Source organism: Heloderma suspectum, chromosome 6 (assembly GCF_057233095.1).
Source record: "Heloderma suspectum isolate Gila_16-S chromosome 6, 16-S_ref, whole genome shotgun sequence".
Lineage (NCBI taxonomy): Eukaryota > Metazoa > Chordata > Lepidosauria > Squamata > Helodermatidae > Heloderma > Heloderma suspectum.
Window position 1 is genome coordinate 127083938 of NC_139463.1, and position 23210 is coordinate 127107147.

Consider the following 23210-nt stretch of genomic DNA (forward strand, 5'->3'; position numbering starts at 1 on the left):
GCATTGAGCAGGGGGTTGGACTCGATGGCCTTGTAGGCCCCTTCCAACCCTACTATTCTTTGATTCTATGAGTTTCAGTCAGCACCAGTCAGTACTCTACAGGAGCTCTCCGAGGTGAGAAGCACACAGGTGATAGGGAAGTGTCTCACTGTTCCACCCGTTGGAGAGCTCCTTCAGAGTTCTGACTGAAACCTGGAGCGGATTCACTGCCCCACAGCTGCTTCTCCCACCTCCCATTTCATAAATTTAGTTCACAAATGGCTTCGCTTCCATCAGGAAGATTTGCACCTCTCCTGACTTGCACCAGGTTTGGTCCAGCTCCCTAGAATAATAGGAGAGTTGTAAAGGGTCTAGGAGGTGATCTAGTCCACCCCCTGCCCACTGTAGGAATCTTCCAACCACAACATCCCTGACAGAGGGCTGCCCAGCCTCTGCTTAAATGCCTCCAGTGAAGGAGACCTCCCCGCCCCCTGCAACTCCCAGTCTGTTTCACAAACAACACTTACTGCTGGGACATGTCTCCTAATGCTTAGCTGAAATCTGCGTCCCCGTCAGTTGCACCCATTCCTTCTAGTTTGCTGCCCTCTGGAGCGACGGAGCAACTGCTCGCTCCCAAAATCTGGAGACTAATTCTGCAACCTTGAGGGCTGTGGATCCCCACAACCCGGCACACATGTCAGCTCGTTGAATTTGGGAACAAAGCCAGGAGGAATCGGATCTCTGCCACCCCATTCCACCAAACCATGGCCATGCTGGCTGGGGATGATGGAAGTTGCAGTCCAACCCAGGTTGGAGAAGGCTGTCCCTAAACACACACTTTGAATTCTTCAAGCAAGCATAAGAGCTCAAAAGCGAGAGCAGGGCTCAATTCCACCTTCTCCAATGTGGCGCCCTCCAGATGTGTTGAACTACAACTCCCACCTCCCCATGATGGCTGGGGATGATGGGAGTTGTCATCTGACGCATGTGGGGGTGCCAGGTTGGGAATACTATCTTTACTGAAGGGATCCATGGTTGCAGGACTAAATTCCCTTTCCATCTCTTCCATCAGGGTACCCCCCGACATATCTCCCTCAATTCTAAACCTTAATGCCCTGGTACCCCTAAAACCTGCAGTTGCCCCACTCTTGTTTGTGAAAATACAACACTCACAATGGGTCCCCCTATTTTTGGAAAGCCCCAAACTTAGCACCCTCATTTATTTTTTGTGGTGATCAGGGTCAACAAAAAACCTTTTCCTAACTTGCTCCCCCAAAACTCACCTTGCTGTCCATGACTTGGGGTTCCATGGGGCTGGCAGAGACTGGAATTCTGGGCATCAAGCTAACCACAAGCAGGACCAAACAAAGCTGGGGAGACCTCATGTCTGCAGAGTGTGTGTGTGGCTGGGTGGGGGGAACACGCCAGACTGGGAGACAGGTGTTCTCTGCACACCTTCTTTCTACATACCATCAGCTGGGAAGGCAGCCAGAAGACCAGCCAGAGGAGGTGTGCAGCCAATGAGAGAGGCAGGCATGCGAGGGGGCCAGAATCTGAGGGGGGGGGTGTAAATGGGCGGGGGGGGGGCTACAGCCAACAGTGAGTGGGAGGATTCTGGACAGCAGCCTATGAAGAGGAAGGCCAGGCTCCAGAAATGGTTAAAAAGGGGGGGATGTGTTGAAGGGTGCAACATTATGGAGGATTTGAAGGTGCTCAGGAGGCCTTGGAGGATACTGGGTTGGGGGCAGGGGGAAGAGAAGATTTGAATCCCAAAAGAATGTTTTCAAGGGGACAGAAAAGGGCAACTCGCATGCACGGTGCCGCTGGGTTTAAGTGGCAGCAGAGAATCAAGTGGCTAGAGACCTGAGCTGGGGTCAGGTTGCACCTCTTCCAAGGTCTGACAGCACAGCCTCGGGTAGGTCGCCACCAGCCATTTGTAATAACAGGAAGAGCCGTGCCCTACCTCACAGGGTTGTCTGTGTTCATGAAAACACACACACACACACAACCTGAAGTGCTTAGTAGGCTTTGAAGACCTACAGTCCTGCTAATAAGGCGGGCTGTTCCCATGCTGGCTGCGGATGATGGATGCTAGTCCAACACATCCGGAGGGTGCCAGGTGGGGAATTCTGCTGGTTGTGTTTCTATATTCTTTTACTGTGCGCTGAAGCTTTTCTGGTCCTGATGTTTTTGAATTGAACAGCACCCCAGGGACTTGCACCAAACAGCTGCTCATGCACCAGGAACGGGTAGAAGGGATATCAGGAGGAGCCATGACCCAGTGGGTGGAGCCCCTGCTGTGCATGCAGAAGGTGCCTGGTTTGATCCCCAGATTCCAAGGTTCCTCACTTTGGCCACGTGGTATAAATGACCTAAATTAAACAAAGACTCTTGCGGCACCTTAAAGACTTCACAAATGTTACTATGGCACAAGCCAGCCTGGTGCCCATGGGAGTTGTCCTACACATCTGGGTGGAAAGGCTGGTGTCTATTTACCTGCAGCCCAGGAAAACACTTCACACATCTCAGGACGTGGAATGTATGTAACTCACAAAGCTTCTGCCAGAATAACATCTGTTGGTCTTTCAAAAGGTGCTAAACGTGGTTGTTTTTGCTGACACAGCTACCCCTCTGGAAATTGCTACCAAAGCAGTAAAATAAAGTCATATTTGAAGCCAGCCTTCCCCTGGCTGAGGATACTGGGAGTTGTAGTCCAACACATCTGGAGGGCACCAGACTGGGGGAGGCTGCCCTAAGCCATCAACAAGGCAATGTTAGTTTAAAGCCACATATTCAACCCTCCTCCCTTTACCCAGGTAGTTTTTTTCAGCGTGGGGTGGGAAGAGAAGGTGGCAGCAAACCCTACCACCCCCTTTTCTCAAGACACTCTTATTGCCCGCAGATGAGCTATTAGGCAGCCTGTTAATCTTCCAAACCTGCTGACCCTCTTTTTACAGGGATAAATGTATGAATTTCTGTTTCAAATCAAGATCAATGGCAACTTTTTTTTTTTTTTTTTTGGCTGAGTGCCTTCCAAATGAATCTGCCCCCCCAAGTTACCAGTCCACATGAAGTTTTACTAGCTCACTTGTTTGTGTATAGTGAAGTGAGTAACTTGGAGCACATTTAAGAAGAGGCAGCTGAAAAAGTTTACAAAACAAGACTCACCCAGTTAACACACACATCAAAAATGTTTTCTGCTTGCTTGGCCAGAGAAGTATTTTTTCTTCCAAGCCTGCAATCGTGGTTTCTCTGTAGCTCATAAGCATAGCTGTGTGTGTGTGTGTGTGTGTGTGTGTGTGTGAATGTACAAGTCCCCAAAAGCTGCAAACACACAGTGAGGTTTAACACATCTTTATTAAATTTTGACACAACAGACACACAAGCGCGCACAACACACCCTGTGGTTAAGAAGCCAGAGGAGGGGGAAAGTTTTATACAAAAATAATAATCATCGTCGTCGTCCAGTGTGCAAGAGAAGGGACTTGAACACAGGAGTCAGTTTAAAAACACAAGAACCACCAGGACTTGGTGATGGAACCCAGGCATTCTAGATCCAAAATTGCAATCACCCGGTGGGTGGGGGCAGTGGGATTAGGAAGGGCTGACAGGTATTTTATTATAACTAAATGAGGGGTGGCAAGTGGGTGGGAGAAATGACACATAGCCCCATGCTAACCAGCTAAGACCAGCTTATGGGTTTGGGGCTGCTCAAGGCACATGGGTTTGAGGTTCAGGTATACAACACTGTGGGGTGACTGGGGGAAGATGGAACACAGAGAGAATCCATTTCCCACTCCACCCCAAGAAATGCAAAGCTGCAATCTGAGGGCTGCTGCCCCAGGAGAGAGAAAGACAGTAAGCAGGATGGGGTGAGTAGGGGAGAAGTAGCATCTCAAACCTGGAGTGAGTTATGGGGTCGAGATGCGCAGAATGGCTAGAACCCTTGCCCCGGACAACCAGACACTCACCCAACACACAGGGGTGGGGGGCTTCTATTCTTACCAAAAAAATGAGGTATGGTGTGGACTTCTAGAAACTCACTGGAAGGAGGAAGAGGAGGAGGAATGCAGGTGGAGCTGGACATGAGCAAGCGACAAGGCAAAAACCCAGAGACCCCAGGAGGGTGGGAAGGAGGGATGGAGGGCAGCTCCCCTGCCCACACATCAGCAGTCCGTGGTAATCTTGGAGGAGAGCTCCTGGATCCGCCGCGCGCTGCAGCTCTTGCAGAGAATGTGGCCGTCCAACGGGTAGCAGCCTCGGCCCTCCCCCTCAGAGGAGAGGAGCAGCCCACACTCCTGGAGGAGACCGGGGGTGGGGGGAGAAAGAATGGTGAGATGCAACTCCCCAGAATGCTGATCTCTAGTATTTCTCCTCTGGGCCAATCACCCCAGCTTCCCTCCCTAGAACCCAGGAGTCCTGAACTGGTGTTCCGAGAGAAACGCACTGGAGTTGACATCTCACCTGCTGGAGCTGGAGCCCCTGCCTCCCAATTCCAGCTGGGGGGGAGGGTTAGGCTATTGTTCCTGAGGCACTTTGTACATGCTCACATGTCCTCTTACTACTGCAACTGCTGTAGAATGGAGCCCTCCAATTATTATTTGTTTCAAGCAAGGGTGGCCAGCCACTTTCAGCCTGGATACAGTTTTGGAGAAGCTCTCGGGGTGGGGGTGGGGGGATGTGGTCCAGTAGTGGACGAGGCCAAACAGCCCAAAATGCCAGGTGACGTTAGCTTAAAGCCCTTCTTCCCAGCAACTCAGTCTTAGGAGAGGCAGTTCAGCCTTCCAGAACGGGGGAGAAATGAGCAAAAGCTGGAAAACCACAAAAATGATCCGCAGTCAGGGGGAAAGGGGTGTGGAGAGGAAAATGGGGCATAGCCCCCAGGGGAAACCCTCTTGGGAGCTCAGGAAGGCTGGATTTGGCTGACAGGCCTGAGGTTGCCCAGTCCTGGTTTTAAACTGTTTGGAACAGAGGAGGAGGAGGAGGAGAATATGAGAAGATGGAGGCGCTTGGCTAAGATTCTCACAAGCCTTTTCTGTTTCCTCACCTCACATTTGTAGCAGCCGATGTGAAAACTCCGATCCAGAGCGACGATCCTGACGGTCTCCTCCTGGCCAGGCTCCGGCATGATGGCGTTTCCACACACCGAACACCGTGGGGCAAACTTCCTGCGGGGACGCGCGTGTCAAGGAGTTGGGTGGCAGTTTGGAAGGAGAGCACAGGAGTCTTGACCCCAAATGCCACAAGGCAGCCTCCCTCGACCTGGCGCCCACCAGGTGTGTTGGACTGCAACTCCCATCATCCTGGCTGGGGATGACGGTGGTGGCAGTCCAGCACACCTGGAGGGCACCAGGTGGAGGGAGGCTGCAGTCTGGGAAGATCTGAAAGTCCACCCATAACTAGCCAGGCGGGGGGGTTCCCACAGCAGAAAGCTGGGGTGCTCCTTTACCGGTGGAAGTCTTCAATGCAGTGGATCTGGCTGGTGGCGTCCACAGTAAAAGGGACGCCATCCAGGCATCGGTGGCAGACGACGCAAGTGAAGCACTGGGGGTGGTAGGCTTTGCCCATGGCCCGCAGGATCCGGTCCATGATCGGCTTGGAACACATAGAGCATTTCTCCAAGGTCACCTAAAGGATGAAAAAAGTGTGTACGGGGGGCGGGGGATGTTAACAAACAAGCAACTCAAACCCACGCTGAAAGATGTCTGGGCCAAAAACTCCCATGGCCCTTCACCACCAGCTGTGCTGGCCGGGGCCCGCGGGAGCGGTCGGCAGGGGATGCAGCCTGGTCATTTCAGACTCTGGCCTTATGGGGCTGTTCCGTAGGGCTTCAGCTGTGAAGCACACCAACGTTTCTCTTTTCCCTCCCCCATTCTACATTCCTGGCAAGGTATGTATTAATCTATGAACACAATATAATGTATTCCTGGAATTCCTACATTTCAGAGCAAAACCAAAACTGTTTGCCATCCCTGATTTCAAAAGAAAAGAATATGTTGTTCATGTGCAGTTTTGCATTTTAAACTCACTTAAACCATAGCACTGTTGTGTCTTCAAGAAAAAAAATGGGAGTTTGGTTTTGCTGCCCTCATGCTAAGCACATTGATTCAGGAATAAAAAACATTTAGTTGTAGAGAAGGGTAATATATATTTAAACTAAAAAAAATTGAAATAAGCATCTTTAAGCATGTACATGCCTGGCCGGCCGCACCTTGACTATAAAATGTTTTGTTTTTTTAAATGAGAAGGACGCTGTGCCTGTGCGCGTGTGTGTGTGCTCTCCCTCTCCCCCTCTCCCCCCTTCTTTAGTGGCCATCAAAACAATGAGAGCATTTCAGCTAGGTGACCTTGTGCTCAACAATGTTTTAGAAGGGATAGGGGGTCGGGGAAGGGGGGAAGAACTCAGAGGACACATTTGGGCCACGCTCCAGGGTCTGGCCAAGGTACCAGCGACAAGTGGCCTCGGGAACCTGTCGGCGTCCCCTGTCGCCTGTGGCTTGGCTCACTTGCCCAAGCCATCTGCTCTATGGGCACATTGGCTGCCCTTGGCAAAGCAAGACCTGCACTGTGCAAGCTGATCTGCGTACGCTGATGGGCTACTCTCCCACCTGCAGGCAGAGATAGTCACAGGGCGCTAACAAGCCCATCCTGCCTCTCTGCTCCCTGCCACTCCACTGAACCCGCAGTCTCCAGATCGAAGCACCAGAGAGCACCGAAGTGCCAGGCCTTTCAGCCGCCCCCGAAACAAGGAGCTTTAGAGCCCGGACTCCCCTCCTCTACCCGCTTCTCCTCCCCAGATGTCTGGGTCCTTGAGCCCATTGCCAGCCCTCCCCACTCACGATGTAGCAGGATTCACAGTAGGAGCGCCGGTCGATGGCATAGAAGGGCTGTCCGCGGAGGTGGCAGCGGCACGTGGCACAGGTGAAGCACTCGACGTGGAAGACCTGATCCATTGCCACGCAGCCTGTGCCATCGCCAACCACATTCTCCCCACACCGGGCGCAGCGGCCTGCAAGGGTGGGGCGTGCCGGGGGCGAGAGGGGCAGGCAGGGGGACTGCATTAGGGGGCAGGAAGCGTGCGGCCACCAAGCTCTATGGCTCCACCCCACGTGGCCTCCAGAACCCCACCTCCACGTTTAAGCCCCAATCTTGGGACAAAGAACCGTCAAGGACGCCCCCTTCCGAAGCACATTCCAAGATCCCTGCTGGATTGGTCCCGAAAAAGTTCACCTACTCCAGCACCTGACATCTAACCAGGCCAAGGAGATGTGCAGAAGCAGGGCATGAAAGCAAACAGGCCTTCTTTACTGTTGCCCCCAGCCAGCAACGGGGATGCAGCCACTCTGCCTCCCACCAGAGGTTCCGTATGGTTAGCATTGGCTAAGCAAACCAGCAGAGCCGTGCTTGGACTGGACCAAGGGCAACCTAGTCCAGCAGCTGGCCAGATGGCTCTGGGAGGCAGTGGAGGTAAGCAACAGCCTCCCCTCAGGGTATGACTCCTGCCCCTGAGATTCAGAGGTAGTCATCTCCTGCAGGTGGAGGTTCTATATAGCCCTTGTGACTACAAGCCATTCATCGCACCTCTCTTAAGAACATAAGAGCCCGGCTCCTGGATCAGACCAAGGGTCCATCTAGTCCAGCATTCTGTTCACACAGTGGCCAACCAGCTGCCCACAGGACACCCACAAGCAGGACAGGAGTGCAAGAGCACCCTCCTGCCCATGTTCCCCAGCAACTGGCATACATAGGCTCACTGCCTCTGGTATTGGAGGCAGCATATAGCCAGCAGGACTAGTAGCCACCGATAGCCTTCTCCTCCAGGAATTTGCCCAATCCCCCTTTAAAGCTGTCCAAGCTGGTGGCCATCACGACATCCTGTGGTAACAAATTCCACAGTCTGCCTCTGCACTGTGTGAAGAAGCCCGCCTTCCTTTTATCCATCCTGAATCTCCCACCAGTCAGCTTCACGGGATGGCCCCAGTGTCTAGTATTATGAGAGAGGGAGAAACATGTCTTCCTCCTCCCTCTTGGGGTAGTGAGTCCCCTAAGCCCAGAAGCCTCACCGAAATATTCTCCGGAAGGGGGGTTGTTCATGTCATACACCAGTTTCTTCGTGAGCCGATCCAGCTCCTCTTCGGGGCGGCTTGGGGGAGCCTGGGAAGAAACGAGAGAGAAAGAAGGGAAGAATCCTCAGTCCTGGCTTCACAGTGGAACCACACTTATCCTTCCCTCCTGAACTCGCTGCTCTGGCGCCGCTCTGGCGCTTCTCCATGGTCTGTTTCAGAGCGTAAGGCCCTGGGGCGGGGACTTCTCGATGCCACCTACTCGGTCCTGGCCCGCACGGATGGCACTGCCACACTGAAGACAGAGGCAGACTTTCCCTCCAGCCGCCGACTCACCAGAGGTCAGCCCCACCGCCTGTTCTCATCCCAGGTGGGAATGAACGAAGCGTGTCTCTGAGCATGCACAAAGCCTTGTCCACCTGGATTCTGGAACTTCCCCTCCCAACCCTCTTTGCCGTGTCCCACCCGTCATCCCTCATCCCCTGCTAAGAGACCGCGGGAGTCCGGGTCTCTTCCCCTCCCCAGTTCCCTGCTTCAGCCGCCTTTACCTGGTGCTGGTACCGCAGCCCTCCAGAGCTGGCTGGCATCTGCGAGGCGACGGCCAACTCCTCCTTCCCTGGCTTGACCAAGCTAGGCTGGTACTGTCCCGCTGGCGCCCCCAGCTTGGCGTGCCCCCCAGGGCCAGTGTAGAACTCCCCCTCACCCAGCCTCCGGCCATAGGAAGGGGGCTCCGGATACCACGGCTCGGCGTCGTGGGGCCGGCCTCTGACCCCTGGCTCTGAGGCATACTGCGGGGGAGGCTTGGCCCTGAAGCCCGGCCGGGGGGATGGAGGGCCATAGGCCTGCTCAGCCCTGCGCCGGGGCTCGTTGTAGCCCAGCACTGGCTGGGCCACCTTCACCTGGACGTTGAATGGGGGGCCGGCAGGGGAAGACGCCGTGGTGTAAGAAGCCGGCATCGGCTGGGGATACGGTTTGGGAGCCGCAGCCACCCGGTGGTAGCCAGCAGCGTAGGGATCGCTAGAAGCGGGAGCCCCATACTGAGAAGGCAGCCCTGGGGCCGCCAGGTAGGACGGTGCTGGCGATGGCTGGCCGCCGTATGGCCCACTCTTGGTGTAGGTGTCAGTGGAGAACGCAGAAGGCTTGGCGGGACAGAAGGTTCCGGAAAGGCCCGGTTTGTAGGCCGTTGTCACCTTGGCGACCCCAGGCTGTGGCAGGCCAGGCGGATACGGAATAGACTCCAAGTTCTGCAGAGCAGGAGGAAATGCAAGTCAGGCACCAGATGTGGGGGAGGGTGCAAGGACACCCCCCCCCCCAATTCCAGGCCAGCTTCCTTGCCTGCCTGTCGCCCCGACGGGTCCTGGCACTCTCCATGTCAGCCAGCATGCTGGTGAGAGAGTCGATCTGGACGTCGATACTGGATGGACGGTGTGGCCCCTGCTCCAAGGGGACTCCCTGCTGGGAGAAATAGATGGGTGGGAAAAAGGGAGGATAAGAGAGAGTGCATGGGGTCTTTCCGACTCTTTGGGGACAAAGAGGGAGAGGAGACGGGCAGGAGGAAGCCAGGAATGGAAGGGCTGTTGGGCAGTCTTAACAAGGCCAGGATAGGCAGAAGTATTGCCACCTTCCCTAGCTGAGCTTTATTGCCTTTAACTGGGGCAGGGCGGGGGGACTTTCTACATTGCTACACACTACAACAGGGATGGGCAGCAGGTAGCTCTCCAGATGTTTGGGACTCCGACTCCCAGAAGTCCCTGCTGGCATGGCTAATTGTCAAGGAATGCTGGGAGTTGGAGATCTTCTTCCTGCCCATCCCTGCTCTAAACCAATAGGACTACACCTTCTGAATTTCTGCCTGCCATGCAACTATAAAATGAACAGGAGCTCTGTGTGTGTATGTGGGGGGGGGGGGAGTAAACGGCCAAATGTAGAGGGAAATTGGTCAAAGAAACAAGGAAGGAAGGAAGGAAGGAAGGAAGGAAGGAAAGAAAGGGGGCCTCTTTCAAGTGGACAGATTCTGGCTGGATCCCATTCTTTCTGGACTACAGTTCATCAGGGCAGCCACAACCCACCATCCCGCCTGCAGATCTCCAGGGCCAGCAATCCCCACCCCCAATCCCACAGCTAGAACGAGAATTCGGAACCAGGCACCGATCAGCAGGTTGTCCTGCTCTGCTCAAAATCGGCTTACAGTGCCGCAGAATCTGAAGGACCCCCCCCCCCCGCCACCAGCTCTGTGTACTCCCCGCCACTCCCTGCTCACAGCCCCGCTTACCTGCAGGGAATAGCCAGGAGGAGAAACGCTGCCCCAGGAGCCCCCTGATCCGTGCTCATTTACGGAGGAGTAATGATGCTCAGCCGTGGAATCCTGTGGAAGGGAAGGAGGCCCTGGCGGGGCGGGGAAGAAGGAAGTGGAGCAGGTGATCAGCGCCCCCCCCCCCAACAGAAAAGTTGCAGCCTGCCTGCAAGCGAAGTCTACATCAGCCTTCCCAAACCTGGTGCCCTCCCGATGCGTTGGACTACCACTCCCATCCTGCCCAGCCAGCAAGCTGGGGAGGATGGGAGTGGTAGTCCAACACATCTGGAGGGCGCCAGGTTGGGGAAGGCTGTTCTACATACACAGCTCTTTGTCCTGTAGAGCAGGGATGGGGAACTGGAACTACAGCTTCTATCCTCATCATTGTCCGCACTGGCTCACGGGGCTAATGGGAGCTGGAGTCCAACAACAGCTAGAGGGCCACAGGTCCCCCACCCTTGCATTGGGGTTCTAAGACCAGAAGAGCAGGCGTGCTGAATCAGGCCAAGGGCCCCTCTAGGCCGGCGTTCTTTTCCCACAGTGGCCAAGCAGAGGCCCCTGTGGGAAGCCCACAAGCAGGACCGGAGGACAACAGCAGCCTCCCACCCATGTTCCCCAGCAACTGGCATACAGAGGGAGGGAGCACAGCGCCATCAGGACTAGTAGCCTTTGAAAGCCTTCTCCTCCAGGAATTGGTCCAAGCTCCTTTTAAAGCCATCCAGGTTGGCGGCCATCGCTATGTCTTGTAGAAGTGAATTTCTGAGTTGAAGTTTGTGCAGTGTGAAGAGGTCCTTGCTTTGATCTGTCCTGAATCTCCCCCCATTCAGCTTCATGGGAGGACCCCATTGGTCATCCCCTCCCATCCCATGAGAGAGGGAGAAAAACAGCTCCCTCTCTACTTTCTCCATGCCAGGCATCATTTTGTGCACCTCTATCATATCTTGCCCTTTTTTCTTGGCTAAAAAGCCCCAGACATTACCACCTTTCCTCACAGGGGACTTGCTCCAGGCCCTTGATCATTTTGGATGCCCTTTTCTGCACCTTTTCCAACTGAACATTATCTCGACCGGAACAGGTGTGGTCGCACCAGAGATTTGCATCAGGGCAGCGTGATATTTGTAGCTTTATTCTCAATTCGTTTCCCAATGATCCCAAACACAGAATTTGCCTTTTTCGCAGCAGCCGCGCACTGGGTTGACACCTTCATCAAGCTATCCACCAGGACCCCGAGACCCCTTTCCTGGTCAATCACCGCCAGCTCAGCCCCACTGGCACCAATATGAAGTTAGGACTTTTGGCCTCCGTGTGCATTGCTTCAGCCTGACTTGTTATGCTCTACTCCGAAGAAATGCCTCCAGTTAGTGATCCACTTGAACCCCAAGGGACCATGGCAAGGTCAAAGACTAGATTCCCAGGTCAGCTGAGGTTTTCCACTGGAGCAATTCCACCCAGTAGCGTAAGTTAGGTGGGGACCAGGGGCCCCAGCCCATGTGCAATGGCCATCTTGGCAGAGCAAGACCCCACACCAAGCCTCTTGTCCTGGGATCCCTCCTTCCCACCCCTGGGCAGAGGTCTACTTCTATATTCCCCAGGCCACGCATAGAATCAGTTCGTCTGCATCCCTGTGATGTTCCTAGGGGCCCACCAATACAGCCACGAGGGTGCTACAGAGGGGCCGGAAATGTAATCCTGCTGGTCTGGAGTATCCTGTTGCCACCCTCAAAATTTTAGTAGCCAGCAACAGAGAGGCGCTTTCCTGTGCTGGACCGGAGGGGAGATGGCTGCTGTAATACAGCCTTCCCCAGCCTAGGGCCTCCAGATGGGTTAGACTACACCTCCCAGCATCCCCCAGGCAGCCCCGGGAGGCCACAATTCTTCATCAGTAAAACCACCCCCAGTGGGTACGGAAAGGACACCACTACTTTTACTCAAGTTTTGTGGGCCTCTTCTTAACCCGCTCCTAGTTTCACAGCAGACCGAGCGAGCCCATGCCAAAGCAGCGATCCGCTTAGCTAGCCGGGCACTCTTTCTCTCCCCCAGCTACCCAGAAGGGCATGATGGGAATATCCCTCTCTCGTTAGTCAGTCTTCTCTGAAGAAGAGCGTTTTCCCTTCTGCCTACCAATGAGAGTAGATACTGAGACGTACGTCCAGCCTTATCTCTGGCAAATCCTTCAACATCGCCCTTTTACAACAAGAGAGCCACCCCCAAATCCTGCAGCAATGAGTCCCAGCACTTGGTCAGCAGCTGGGTCAAGAAATACTTCCATTCACTTGGTCTTCAGCAGCCTTCCCCAATGGGGTGCCCTCCAGATGTGTTGGACTACAACTCCCAGCATCCCAACACATCTGGAGGGCACCCTGTTAGGGAAGCCTGCTGAAAAAAATCACTGCCCTTTGAATTCATGGGGGACTGTAACATCCAGTCCTATTCCAACAGAGCAACCATTTTTTCTTGCCCCCTCCCTGCCCAATTTTCTCCATCTGCCCCCCAGTCATCTTCTGGGCTTCCAGTCAGGTTTTTCCCCCACGCCATCTTCTTCTCTTTCCCAAGCCAACGCTAAAGATACCCCAGTTGCTAAACCGGCAATGACACTCAGGCAATGCAAGAGCCAACACATCACAGCTAGCCACAAGCCAGGGCCTGCTATGGACTGAGGCCAAGCGATCACAATTCTAGACGTTTCTTGTCAGGAATCTTCAACCAAGAGCCAGTAGAGGCCAGAAGAAACGCAGCTGGACTTGGAGACCTCGACTCAAGCCCTGCCTCTGCCACGGACAGATTATTCTGCCTCAGTCCGTGCTCCTCCTCACGTATAAATGGCAACTACCTCCCAGGGTTGCCAGAAGGGCTAGTTCAGATTATGCAAAATTGGTGAACAGAGAAGTAGCGGAAAGAGGATGCATTGCACAACTGGGCAGACCCCGCCCGCCGTCAACTTAGCCCAGGGAATGGAGTTCCCCCCAAATACCCCATTACTAAGAGCCCATTCTTCCACTCAGTCCTGTTAATTAGCACCAAACCGAATTACCTGGCACGGGGGGCTGGTAGCGAGGAGATGGCCCGGTCGCACTCATGGTCCCATTGGCCTCCTGAGATTCATAGGCGGGTTTGGGGGCAGCAGGAATCGAGGCAAAACTCTTCTGGGGCTTGCAGAGTGCAGGAGCGGAAACCGTGATGCCAGGCTGGCCTGGGGCACTCACCTGCTTTGGGGGAAGCCAGGTGGGGCCAGACATCACGAGGGAAGCTAGGGAAAACAAGCCAGAAAACAAGGAGCAAAAAAATCAGGACCCCTGGGCTGGCCTCAGAGGTGGGCACAGCGAGGATTCTGGGAGCCAGGACCCCTGGGCTGGCCTCAGAGGTGGGCACAGCGAGGATTCTGGGAGCCAGGACCCCTGGGCTGGCCTCAGAAGTGGGCACAGCGAGGATTCTGGGAGCCAGGACCCCTGGGCTGGCCTCAGAAGTGGGCACAGAGAGGATTCTGGGAGCCAGGACCCCTGGGCTGGCCTCAGAAGTGGGCACAGAGAGGATTCTGGGAGCCAGGACCCCTGGGCTGGCCTCAGAAGTGGGCACAGAGAGGATTCTGGGAGCCAGGACCCCTGGGCTGGCCTCAGAAGTGGGCACAGAGAGGATTCTGGGAGCCAGGACCCCTGGGCTGGCCTCAGAGGTGGGCACAGCGAGGATTCTGGGAGCCAGGACTCCTGAGTGCACAGCTCAGCCTCGGAGGGAGATCTTGTGGTGAACTGGAAAGGGCCAGGACTCCTGGGTCCTATTTTCCACCAATGAAAGGGTAAGTGTCTGGCTGTGTACAATAATTAGACAAGCAGCTATGCGTTTTGCCATCTGATTCACTCCCTAGTCACCCCATGATCATATCTTGGAGTTTGTCATTCCACAGTCACCTTCATACACACACACACCCTCTTCTGTGCTCAAGCAAACCCCTTCCACGCAGGAGGATTTATTAAACGCGTCTGAGAAATCCCACCTTTTATTTCTTTTTACCCAGCCTGATTCAGGCCAAGGCAAGTGAAAGGGGCCACCAATCTCTGTCCAGCAAGCTAGAGGACACGCACCGGCCAGGACACAATTGTAGAATAATCTGTTATCATCAAAACGTTTCTGCTTTCTTTAAAGAGAAGATTTGGATATTAGAAGATATGAATTTCCATTCCGCTTGTCAGTGGGGTTTATCTGTTGCACGGTTACCTGGGCCGCAAGATATTTTTAAAACCCTGTAATATATAGGAGGACAAGTTACCACCACAGATGTCACCCAAAGCAAAAATTGAAAGCAAAGTTGTGGTGCAGCTGCCTACTATTGGCTTGGGAGACCCATGAACCTCTCCCCACATCTCTCTCTCTCTTTGTCTAACCTACCACACAGGGTTGTTGTGCGTATAAAATAGGTGGGTGGCCAGGGAGACCACGTATGCCACCTGAAGCCAGATGGGATAAAAATATAATAAATGAAAATGTCCAGGAGGATTTCAAGAGAATTTCAGCAGGGCTTGCAGCATTTCAGGACACCCCTCGCTTGGACTATTACCTGACTTCTGCATTCTAGTTAGAGGGCCAGTTTAGACAGCAACTTTGGCAGTACTCCCACAAGAGAAACCCTGAAGCTAATAAATGGTATTCCCCCTCCCCAGCCCCCCTGCAATGAGCAACAGCCACAGAATTAAGGAAGCCATCTTAAGAAGAAGCACTGAGAAGGTCACACAGCACCATCCCGTGGCCCAGCAAATGACTCCAGACAACTCAAGAGAGCGAGCCAAGCCACAAGCAGCCGAGGAAAGAGCAGGGGGAGCAAAAGGAGCCCCCCACCACTCTGGGAGCAGCGGGGGGATTGTAGGGGAGGATTCTTTCCAACTCTTAAGCAAAGCGTAGTCATATGCCATGGAAAACCTATATAAACGGATCACCCAGACCAAGGGGATTACACAGATCCTTCCGAAAAAGGGCCATCCGCAAGAAAGCAGGCTGTTAATAGGGGTGGCGATAAAGGAACCATTCATTTAGCGCCATCATTCCTGAACCTGGGGCCACTCTGGAGATGATGGACTGCAACTCCCATATCTAGGATGATGGGAGCTGTAGTCCACTACCTCTAGAGGGACCCAAGTTGAGGGAAGGCTGGTTTAGCTCTGTAAATTGAGAACGGACATCTCTGCAGGCGATAGGGCAGGCTGGTACGCTGTACATGCTGCATGGGGCAAGGAAGCGTGGTAAGGGCAAGATGCTGCCCCCACCGGCACTCCCTATCAGCCTCTTCTCCCGAGTCCCAGAACTTTGCTTCCCACAGTAATCATGCAGGGGGCTTTGGCCTCCTTGGAAGACCCCCGCCCCAGCTCCAGTGCCAGGCCCTGTGCTGCAAAGGAACGGCTCTCTGTACATGCTCCGAGGCAGTCTGTCCTTCTATTGTAGGTATCCCCCGTTCAGATCCCCAGCTGAGACAGAGCTCTGCCACGCCCCACTTCCCCTTGCAGAGAACCCAGGAGTCCTGCCTCCAAGCCCCTTTCTCCCACTAGACCCCCGGTTTCCCCTTCCCATAATTCAGAAGAGAACCCGGAGGCCTCAAGCCGGGGGGGGGGGGGAGTCCTGACTTCTAGCCTTCCACTTTCAGGAGTGCTGATATCCCAGAATTGTGGGGGGAGAGGAGGTCCCCTATTAGCCCCAGTGCAGTGGGGGCTCCACACAGAATAAGGGGGGAGTGAGTCGGTGCCAGCCCTCCCCTTCGCCTGACCCATTTGGAAAGTAGAGAAATCGGGGGTGGGGGGAGAGAGAAAGAGAAGTTTTCTAGAAAGGAAGGAGCGGATCTCTCAAGTGACCCAGCCCCACAGATGGGGTCGGAGCCCCCCCCCCCCGACTGCACCACATTCTCCCCCCGCAGGGAGGTCTTGCCTGCCACAATGCCGGGGGCGGGTGGGGTTTGTCCCCACGGCTCACCTGGCCCCAGGAGCGGCGGGCAGGCTGGGCGCGCGAGCCCGACGATCCGCCTCCGGCTTGGTCCCCCAGCGCCGCAGGTTCGATCCCCGCCGCGGCCTCCTCCCGGCGGAGCGGACGGGGGAGAAGGAACGGGGGAAAGTTTCTTTCAAACTTTTTTCGCCCCAAAAGAAACTTTTTTTTTAATGGACCCCCGGGTGACGTCACCACATTCCAAAGCGTCACGTGGAGCCTGGGAATTCCTGCCACTTCCGGTGGGGGAGGGAAACAATGAATGGGGAGGGGGATGTGTGAGTCGGAGAAGGGGGCGAAGGCCTTGGCGGGGTGGTGGGGCTGCGTTTGATCACCCGCGTCCACACCTGGGTTTCCCCGGAAGAGAAGCTCTGCCTAGTGGTTAGAGCACATGTCTGTGGAGGCAGGACTCCTGGGCCCTCGAGGGAAGGAGGCTTGGTCTAGTGGGGGTAACGCAGGAGAGGCGAGAGAGTAGGACTCCTGGGTTCTCTTCTTGGGGCGAGGGCTGAGTTACATGCAGCAGGGCTTGGACTCCTGGCCTGCTTTTCCAAGGACAGTGGGGTCGAGGGGTTAGAGCACGGGGGTGCGCGCGCCTGGATTTCTTTGCTCTGCCTTGGGAAGGGGTGAGAACCCGGGAGGGGTGTGGGCGCTGGGTAGGGGGAGATGGGACCCGGGACTCCGGCCGCTCTTCCCCAGACGCCGCCGTGGCATTGCCGGGCGGGCTGTGAGGCAGAGTCGCGTGTCTGAGACGGGGCAGGGCAGGGCAGGCCAGGCCAGGCACTCGGTCTGGCGGGCGTGTTGCTGCCCGCCCGCGCGCCCGGGCGTGTGATGTGATTCCATCATCCTCTCTCTCTCTCGGGTCTGCCTCGACATATGTCTGCATTTGGGCGGTGCGTGTGCCCCATCCATTCCCGGGAAGGGGGCAATCGTCTAGTCTCTTGCAGGGGCATTACCTGGAAAGCAATGTCCCCCACCCTAAACCTGTTTTCTGATGCTACAGCTCAGGCACTGGAACACAGGAGCTCTTCATAAAGAAACAAGGCATGTACAAAGTGCAAAAGACCCTCGCCTTCGTATATCCGGAATGGCTTTGGGGGTGGCTAGGAGCGGCTTTGAGGGAAGAAGACGTGATTGATTGTCCAGAAAGTTTAAGCCCCGGCACCTCTCCTTTTAAGAAAGGAGCACATTTTCAGCGCGTGCTTTGGCTCTTTCCCAACCTTATCAGCTTACTAGGGTTCCTTATCAATCTTGGCAATGACTCAAATATTTAATAGACACTGAAAAACCGAAACAAGCAAATATTGTTGTCGCCTGAAGCACTGCTTAGAGGATGAGCCAGGGAGAGATTGGTGGGGCAATGTAGTGGTTAGAGCAGAGGCTGGGAAAGAGGGTCTCGATGATGAGGTGGAAGAGGGCAAGAGCAGGACTGGGGGGGCTTGGGGCAGGATTAACGGGTATGGGGCAAAGCCAGAGTGACGGGTGTGCCCCCAGTCTCTGGCCACTTCGGCACCACTGTGGTCAACCGCTCAGGCCCAGAGTCTCTCTCCTCCCAAATCTTCTACAGCGAGTGTCTATTTTTAAGGCCTACCACGCCCCGTTGGCTGCTGCAGTGTTCTGTGAAATCTGAAATCTAAATATAATGCGAGCTCTGGATTGGCAGAGGCCCTGAACCACCCTTTGCTATTTCAGTCCTCAAGAGCGATTCCCCACCCCCAGCTTAGTGGCCAAAAAGTCGCAGTGCTCAGCTTTCTGGGAACCCCCAACTTTGCTTCCTCAACCTGCCACCCTCCTGACATGTTGCACCTCAACTCCCACCATCCCCTGCCAGCATGGCCACGTTGGGGAATGCTGCTCCACACAGAACACCCCCACCTCACCCCTGTTGGGAAGACACAATCCAGAAACTGTTTGCATCTCACCCAGTGGGGGTTTTGTTCTCGTTTCTAAATCTGCGGTTTGGTTTGTGGATGGGGATCCCTCCAGGGTGGCTTTTGCAGGGTGCCTTTCCCTTGGAAGAGGAACAAGGACACAGAGTTGGAAGATTTAAGTAATGACATCTATGGTGCCATTAATTCCACGGTGTGGAGAAAGTGGACAGGGAGACATTTTTCTCCCTCTCTCATAATGCTAGAACCCATGAAGCGGGTTGGCGGGAGATTCAGGACAGATGAACTGTGGTGTTTGCTACCGCAGGGATGGCCACCACCTTGGACAGCTTTAAAGGGGGTTGGACAAATTCCTGGAGGAGAAGGCTGTCAGTGGCTACTAGTCCTGAGGGCTCTGTGCTCCCTCCAGTATCAGAGGCAGTCCACCCGTGTATGCTGGTTGCTGGGGAACATGGGCAGGAGGGTGCTGTTGCATTCCTGTCCTGCTTGTGGGTTTCCTGTGGGCAGCTGGTTGGCCACTGTGTGAACGGAACACTGGACTAGGTGGGCCCTTGCTCTGATCCCGCTTTAGGGCTCTTCTTATATGCTTATGGTGGGGGGGAACATTTTACCACAAATGCACAGTTTGGAAGGGATTTTCAGCTTTCTGGGAACCCCCAACTTTGCTTCCTCAACCTGCCACCCTCCTGACATGTTGGACTACTACTCCCACCATCCCCTGCCAGCATGGCCAGGTTGGGGAATGCTGCGGGTTGCACTAGTCCCAAGGTAGAATCAGTGCGGCTCTGGGTAAGCATGACGCCTTTGTCTGCCCATGGGAACACAGGGAGCTGCCTTACACCGCGTCAGACTGTGCGTCCATCTGGCCCAGTAGTGTCGGCACTGACTTGCAGCAGCGGCTCTCCCTCCAGGGTTTCAGGCAGAGTTCCCTTCCAGCCCTACCTGGAGGCGCTGGGGATCCAAGCTGGGGCCTTCTTCATGCAAAGCGGGGGCTCGACCACTGAGCTTTGACCCAGGCCACGTCTGATGCAGATGCAGTTTAATGCCAGAGGATGATTCCCTCCATACCCCACTTGTGATCTTTTGGGATGCATCTGGCCATTGTGGGAAGCAGATGCTGGACTAGATGAGACCATGGGCCTGATCCGGCAGGGCAGGGGCTCGTCTTGCATTCTTCTGGTTGCAAGCAGCAACGCATTCGAGGCACCGTCCTATGCACATTTCAACAGGGAAAAAGCCCCACAACTCCCAGGGTGCCCCAGCCGGGGCAGGTTGGCCTTCAGCTGGTTGAGTTTCACCTGCTGGCTTTTCGGCTCGCTGTGCAGATCTTTAAGGGCACAAGACCATTCCGGGGGGGGGGGGGGATTTGGCAGCCCTGTTCACAGTCTGTCCCGGTCAGTTAAAATCTGGCACAGCCCCATTTACAAAAGAGCAGCGCTAAAAGGCAGCGCTGAGGTTGCTCTCTTTCCAGTGATCTGTACTCCCGCCCTCCCCCGTCCCTCACTTGTAACACTTTCTATTATTATGTCACAAGTTCCGGTGCTGGGATTGAAAGTAGGATCCTGGCCCAAGCCTTGGCCGTGAGGCATCGCTGCCCGTCTCCACTTCCCTCTTCGCAGTGGCTCTCCCTTTGCCGGTGTCACCTCTCTTTCTTGCTCTTCCCCTGAGCGTGCCACTTTCCCTCTTGCGCTGCTGCAGCTTTTAGCTGTGTACAAAGTGCCTCCTCTTGTGTCTGGGGGTCCTGACACGTTTATTCATGGCCATATGAAAATCACACCGCTGTAGTGGGAGCCCTCAGGAACAGCACTGTCGGAGTCCGTCCCCCGACCCTGGAAAAGGTTGGCTATGCACACTGAGAACTCTCTCAGGCTGCATCTGATCTCTGGATCCTCTGTGCAAAGTGGAAATGGTGGGACCTCTGCTGGTCATGGGGCCCCGGCAAGTGCCCAACCATGCTGCCCTTTGGAGCTGGCCCTGGAGGCCGGGAGAAAATCCAGAAGGACAGCGTGACATTGGAGGGGGCTTCCTCATAGGCCAGGGGTTCCATTTTCTGTTGTGGCAGGGGGAGCCGGAGGAAAGCATCACATAAGGCGCCATGCTGGGGCTGAGCCCCATGACCCATTTTCAGATTCATAGAATCATAGAATAGTAGGGTTGGAAGGGGCCTACAAGGCCATCGAGTCCAACGCCCCCTGCTCAGTGCAGGACAGCATCCCTGACAGATGGCTGTCCAGCCTCGTCTTCAATGCCTCCAGTGTGGGAGAGCCCACCGTCTCCCTGGGTCATTGGCTCCACTGTCATATTGCTCTAACAGTCAGGAGGTTTTTCCTGATGCTCAGCCGGAATCTGGCTTCCTGTCACTTGAGCCCATGATTCCGTGTCCTGCACTCTGGGATGATGAAGAAGAGATCCTGGCCTTCCTCTCTGGGACAACCTTTCAGGTACTTGAAGAGTGCTCTCATATCTCCCCTCAGTCTCCTCTTTGCAAGGCTAAACATGCCCAGTTCTTTCAGTCTCTCTTCATAGGGCTTTGTTTCCAGTCCCCTGATCATCTTTGTTGCCCTCCTCTGAACCCTCTCCAGTTTGTCTACATCCTTCTTAAAGCGTGGTGCCCAAAACTGGACACAGTACTCCAGATGAGGCCTAACCAGTGCTGAGTAGAGAGGAACTAGTACTTCCCAGGATTTGGAAGCTATGCTTCTATTAATGCAGCCCAAAATGGCATTGGCCTTTTTCGCAGCCACATCACATTGTTAGCTCATATTCAGCCCACAATCGACAACAACTCCAAGATCCTTCTCGCTTGTAGTGTTGTTGAGCCACATATCCCTCATCTTGTAACTGTGCATTTGGTTTCTTTTTCCTAGGTGCAGAACTTGGCATTTATCCCTATTAAATGTCATTCTGTTGTTTTCTGCCCAGCACTCCAGTCTATCCAGATCACTTTGAATTTTGTTTCTGTCTTCCAAAGTACTAGCTATCCCACCCAATTTTGTGTCCTCTGCACATTTGATCAGCATTCTCTGCACCTCCTCCTCCAAGTCATTAATACAAATGTGGAAGAGCACTGGGCCCAGGACTGAGCCCTGCGGTACCCCACTCATCTCCCCAGTTTGAGAAGGTCCCACTGATAAGCACAAGACTGTTCCATAACAAAGAGGGAAAGCTGCCCCCAAACATATGCAGAGTGCCCTTTTCTCTATCTTGAGCAAGCACAACCTGCCCCCCTGGGGGGGCACTTATGACTCATCCCAAAAGAGGAAATGCATTGCAAATAACAGGGCAACAATTTGCATAACATTTGCATGCACTAATTTATAGGTGCAGATGCAAATTTAGAAATAGGTCTTATTATTTAAATAGAAATACAGGGCATCTCAGGGCACTGAAGGCTGTGAGCAGCGCCTGCCTGTTCAGTCTGCTGTCCAGGCACTGCTAGGGGAGAATGGGTGGCAGGTCTTCAGCCAAGAATTGGTCAAGAGAAGCCTTCAAATGACGGACAGTCCTTTGTGAAAAAAGGGCACATGGGCCACCCTACATCCTTGCTCCATCCCGTGTACCTGAGATTTATGGTTACGGAATTCCGAGACAGAGACTGAGGCTTCTGAGATGGACCCAGCTCCCTCTTCTTACAGGCCAGTCTTTCTAGAACCGGGAGTAAAACTCAGGTCCCGAGACTGGGGTGCTGGAGAAAGCGTGTGCAAAGGAGCCACCTGCTGGCCAATATCTGGTAAAGAAGCGGAGTTGTTGTCCAGTCGTTCAGTCGTGTCCGACTCTTCGTGACCCCATGGACCAGAGCACGCCAGGCCTTCCTGTCCTCCGCTCTCTCCCGGAGCGTGCTCAAGTTCATATTCATTGCATCCGTGATGCTATCTAGCCATCTCATCCTCTGCCGTCCCCTTCTCCTTTTGCCTTCAATCTTTCCCAGCATCAGGGTCTTTTCCAGGGTCTTTTCTCTTCGCATTAGGTGGCCAAAATATTGGAGCTTCAGCTTCAGTATCTGTCCTTCCAATGAGCACTCAGGGTTGATTTCCTTTAGGATGGACTGATTTGCCCTCCTTGCAGTCCAGGGGACTCGTAAGAGTCTTCTCCAGCACCACAGTTCGAAAGCATCCATTCTTCGGCACTCAGCCTTCCTTATATTCCAGCTCTCACAGCCATATATTACTCCTGGGGAAACCATAGCTTTGATTATGTGGACCTTTGTCGGCAAAGTGATGTCTCTGCTTCTTACTATGCTGTCTAGGTTTGCCATAGCTTTCCTCCCAAGGAGCAAGCGTCTTTTAATTTCATGGCTACAGTCACCGTCTGCAGTGATCTTGGAGCCCAAGAAAATAAAATCTGTCACTGCTTCCATTTCTTCCCCTTCCATATGCCAGGAAGTGATGGGGCCAGATGCCATGATCTTCGTTTTTTTAATGTTGAGTTTCAAAGCAGCTTTTGCACTCTCCACTTTCACCCTCAACAAGAGGCTCTTGAGATCCTTTTCGCTTTCTGCCATTAGGGTGGTATCATCTGCGTATCTGAGGTTGTTGATAATTCTCCCGGCAATCTTAATTCCGACCTGTGATTCATCCAACCCTGCGTTTCTCATGATGTACTCTGCATATAAATTAAATAAGCAGGGCAACAATATACGGCCTTGTCGTACTCCTTTCCCAATTTTGAACCACTCGGTTGTTCCATGTCCGGCTCTTACTGTTGCTTCTTGACCCTCGTACAGGTTTCTCAGGAGACAGGTAAGGTGGTCTGGTACTCCCATCTCTTTCAGAATTTGCCACAGTTTGTTGTGATCCACACAATCAAAGGCTTTAGCGTAGTCAATGAAGTAGAAATAGACGTTTTTCTGGAATTCTCGTGCTTTCTCCGTGATCCAGCGAAAGTTGGCGATTTGATCTCTAGTTCCTCTGCCTCTTCGAAACCCCGCTTGTACTTCCAGTAGTTCTTGGTTCACATGCTGCTGAAGCCTAGCTTGTAGAATTTTGAGCATCACCTTGCTGGCATGTGAAATGAGCGCAATTGTGCGATAGT

The 23210-nt window shown here is 54.0% G+C and overlaps 1 protein-coding gene across 3 annotated transcripts; it reads right to left on the reverse strand.

The window, feature by feature from the left end:
- Positions 1-2999: 2999 nt before the first annotated feature.
- TRIP6 (thyroid hormone receptor interactor 6) lies at positions 3000-16508 on the reverse strand. 3 transcript variants are annotated; one of them, XM_084806803.1, is made up of 11 exons: positions 16285-16455; positions 14324-14464; positions 13367-13582; positions 10315-10427; positions 9378-9497; positions 8591-9286; positions 8043-8133; positions 6819-6988; positions 5429-5607; positions 5027-5147; positions 3000-4277 (listed from the first exon to the last, which is right to left on the reverse strand). In XM_084806803.1, exons 3-11 carry the CDS (start codon positions 13569-13571, stop codon positions 4146-4148), a joined length of 1827 nt encoding a protein of 608 aa, XP_084662929.1. In that variant the 5' UTR covers positions 13572-13582; positions 14324-14464; positions 16285-16455; the 3' UTR covers positions 3000-4145. The 3 variants fall into 3 exon arrangements, with proteins under 3 accessions (XP_084662929.1, XP_084662928.1, XP_084662930.1); XM_084806802.1 differs by lacking the exon at positions 14324-14464 and having other exon boundaries at positions 16285-16508; XM_084806804.1 differs by lacking the exon at positions 14324-14464 and having other exon boundaries at positions 3006-4277; positions 9378-9494; positions 16285-16496.
- Positions 16509-23210: the final 6702 nt, after the last annotated feature.

Coding starts and splice junctions, on each gene's coding strand:
- TRIP6 (XM_084806802.1), bottom strand. CDS start 13,571: ATGTCTGGCCCCACCTGGCTTCCCCCAAAGCAGGTGAGTGCCCCAGGC. Junction 9,287..9,377: donor CCCGTCGGGGCGACAGGCAG/GCAAGGAAGCTG, acceptor CCTGCTCTGCAG/AACTTGGAGTCTATTCCGTA. Junction 5,608..6,818: donor ACTGTGAATCCTGCTACATC/GTGAGTGGGGAG, acceptor TTCATCCTTTAG/GTGACCTTGGAGAAATGCTC.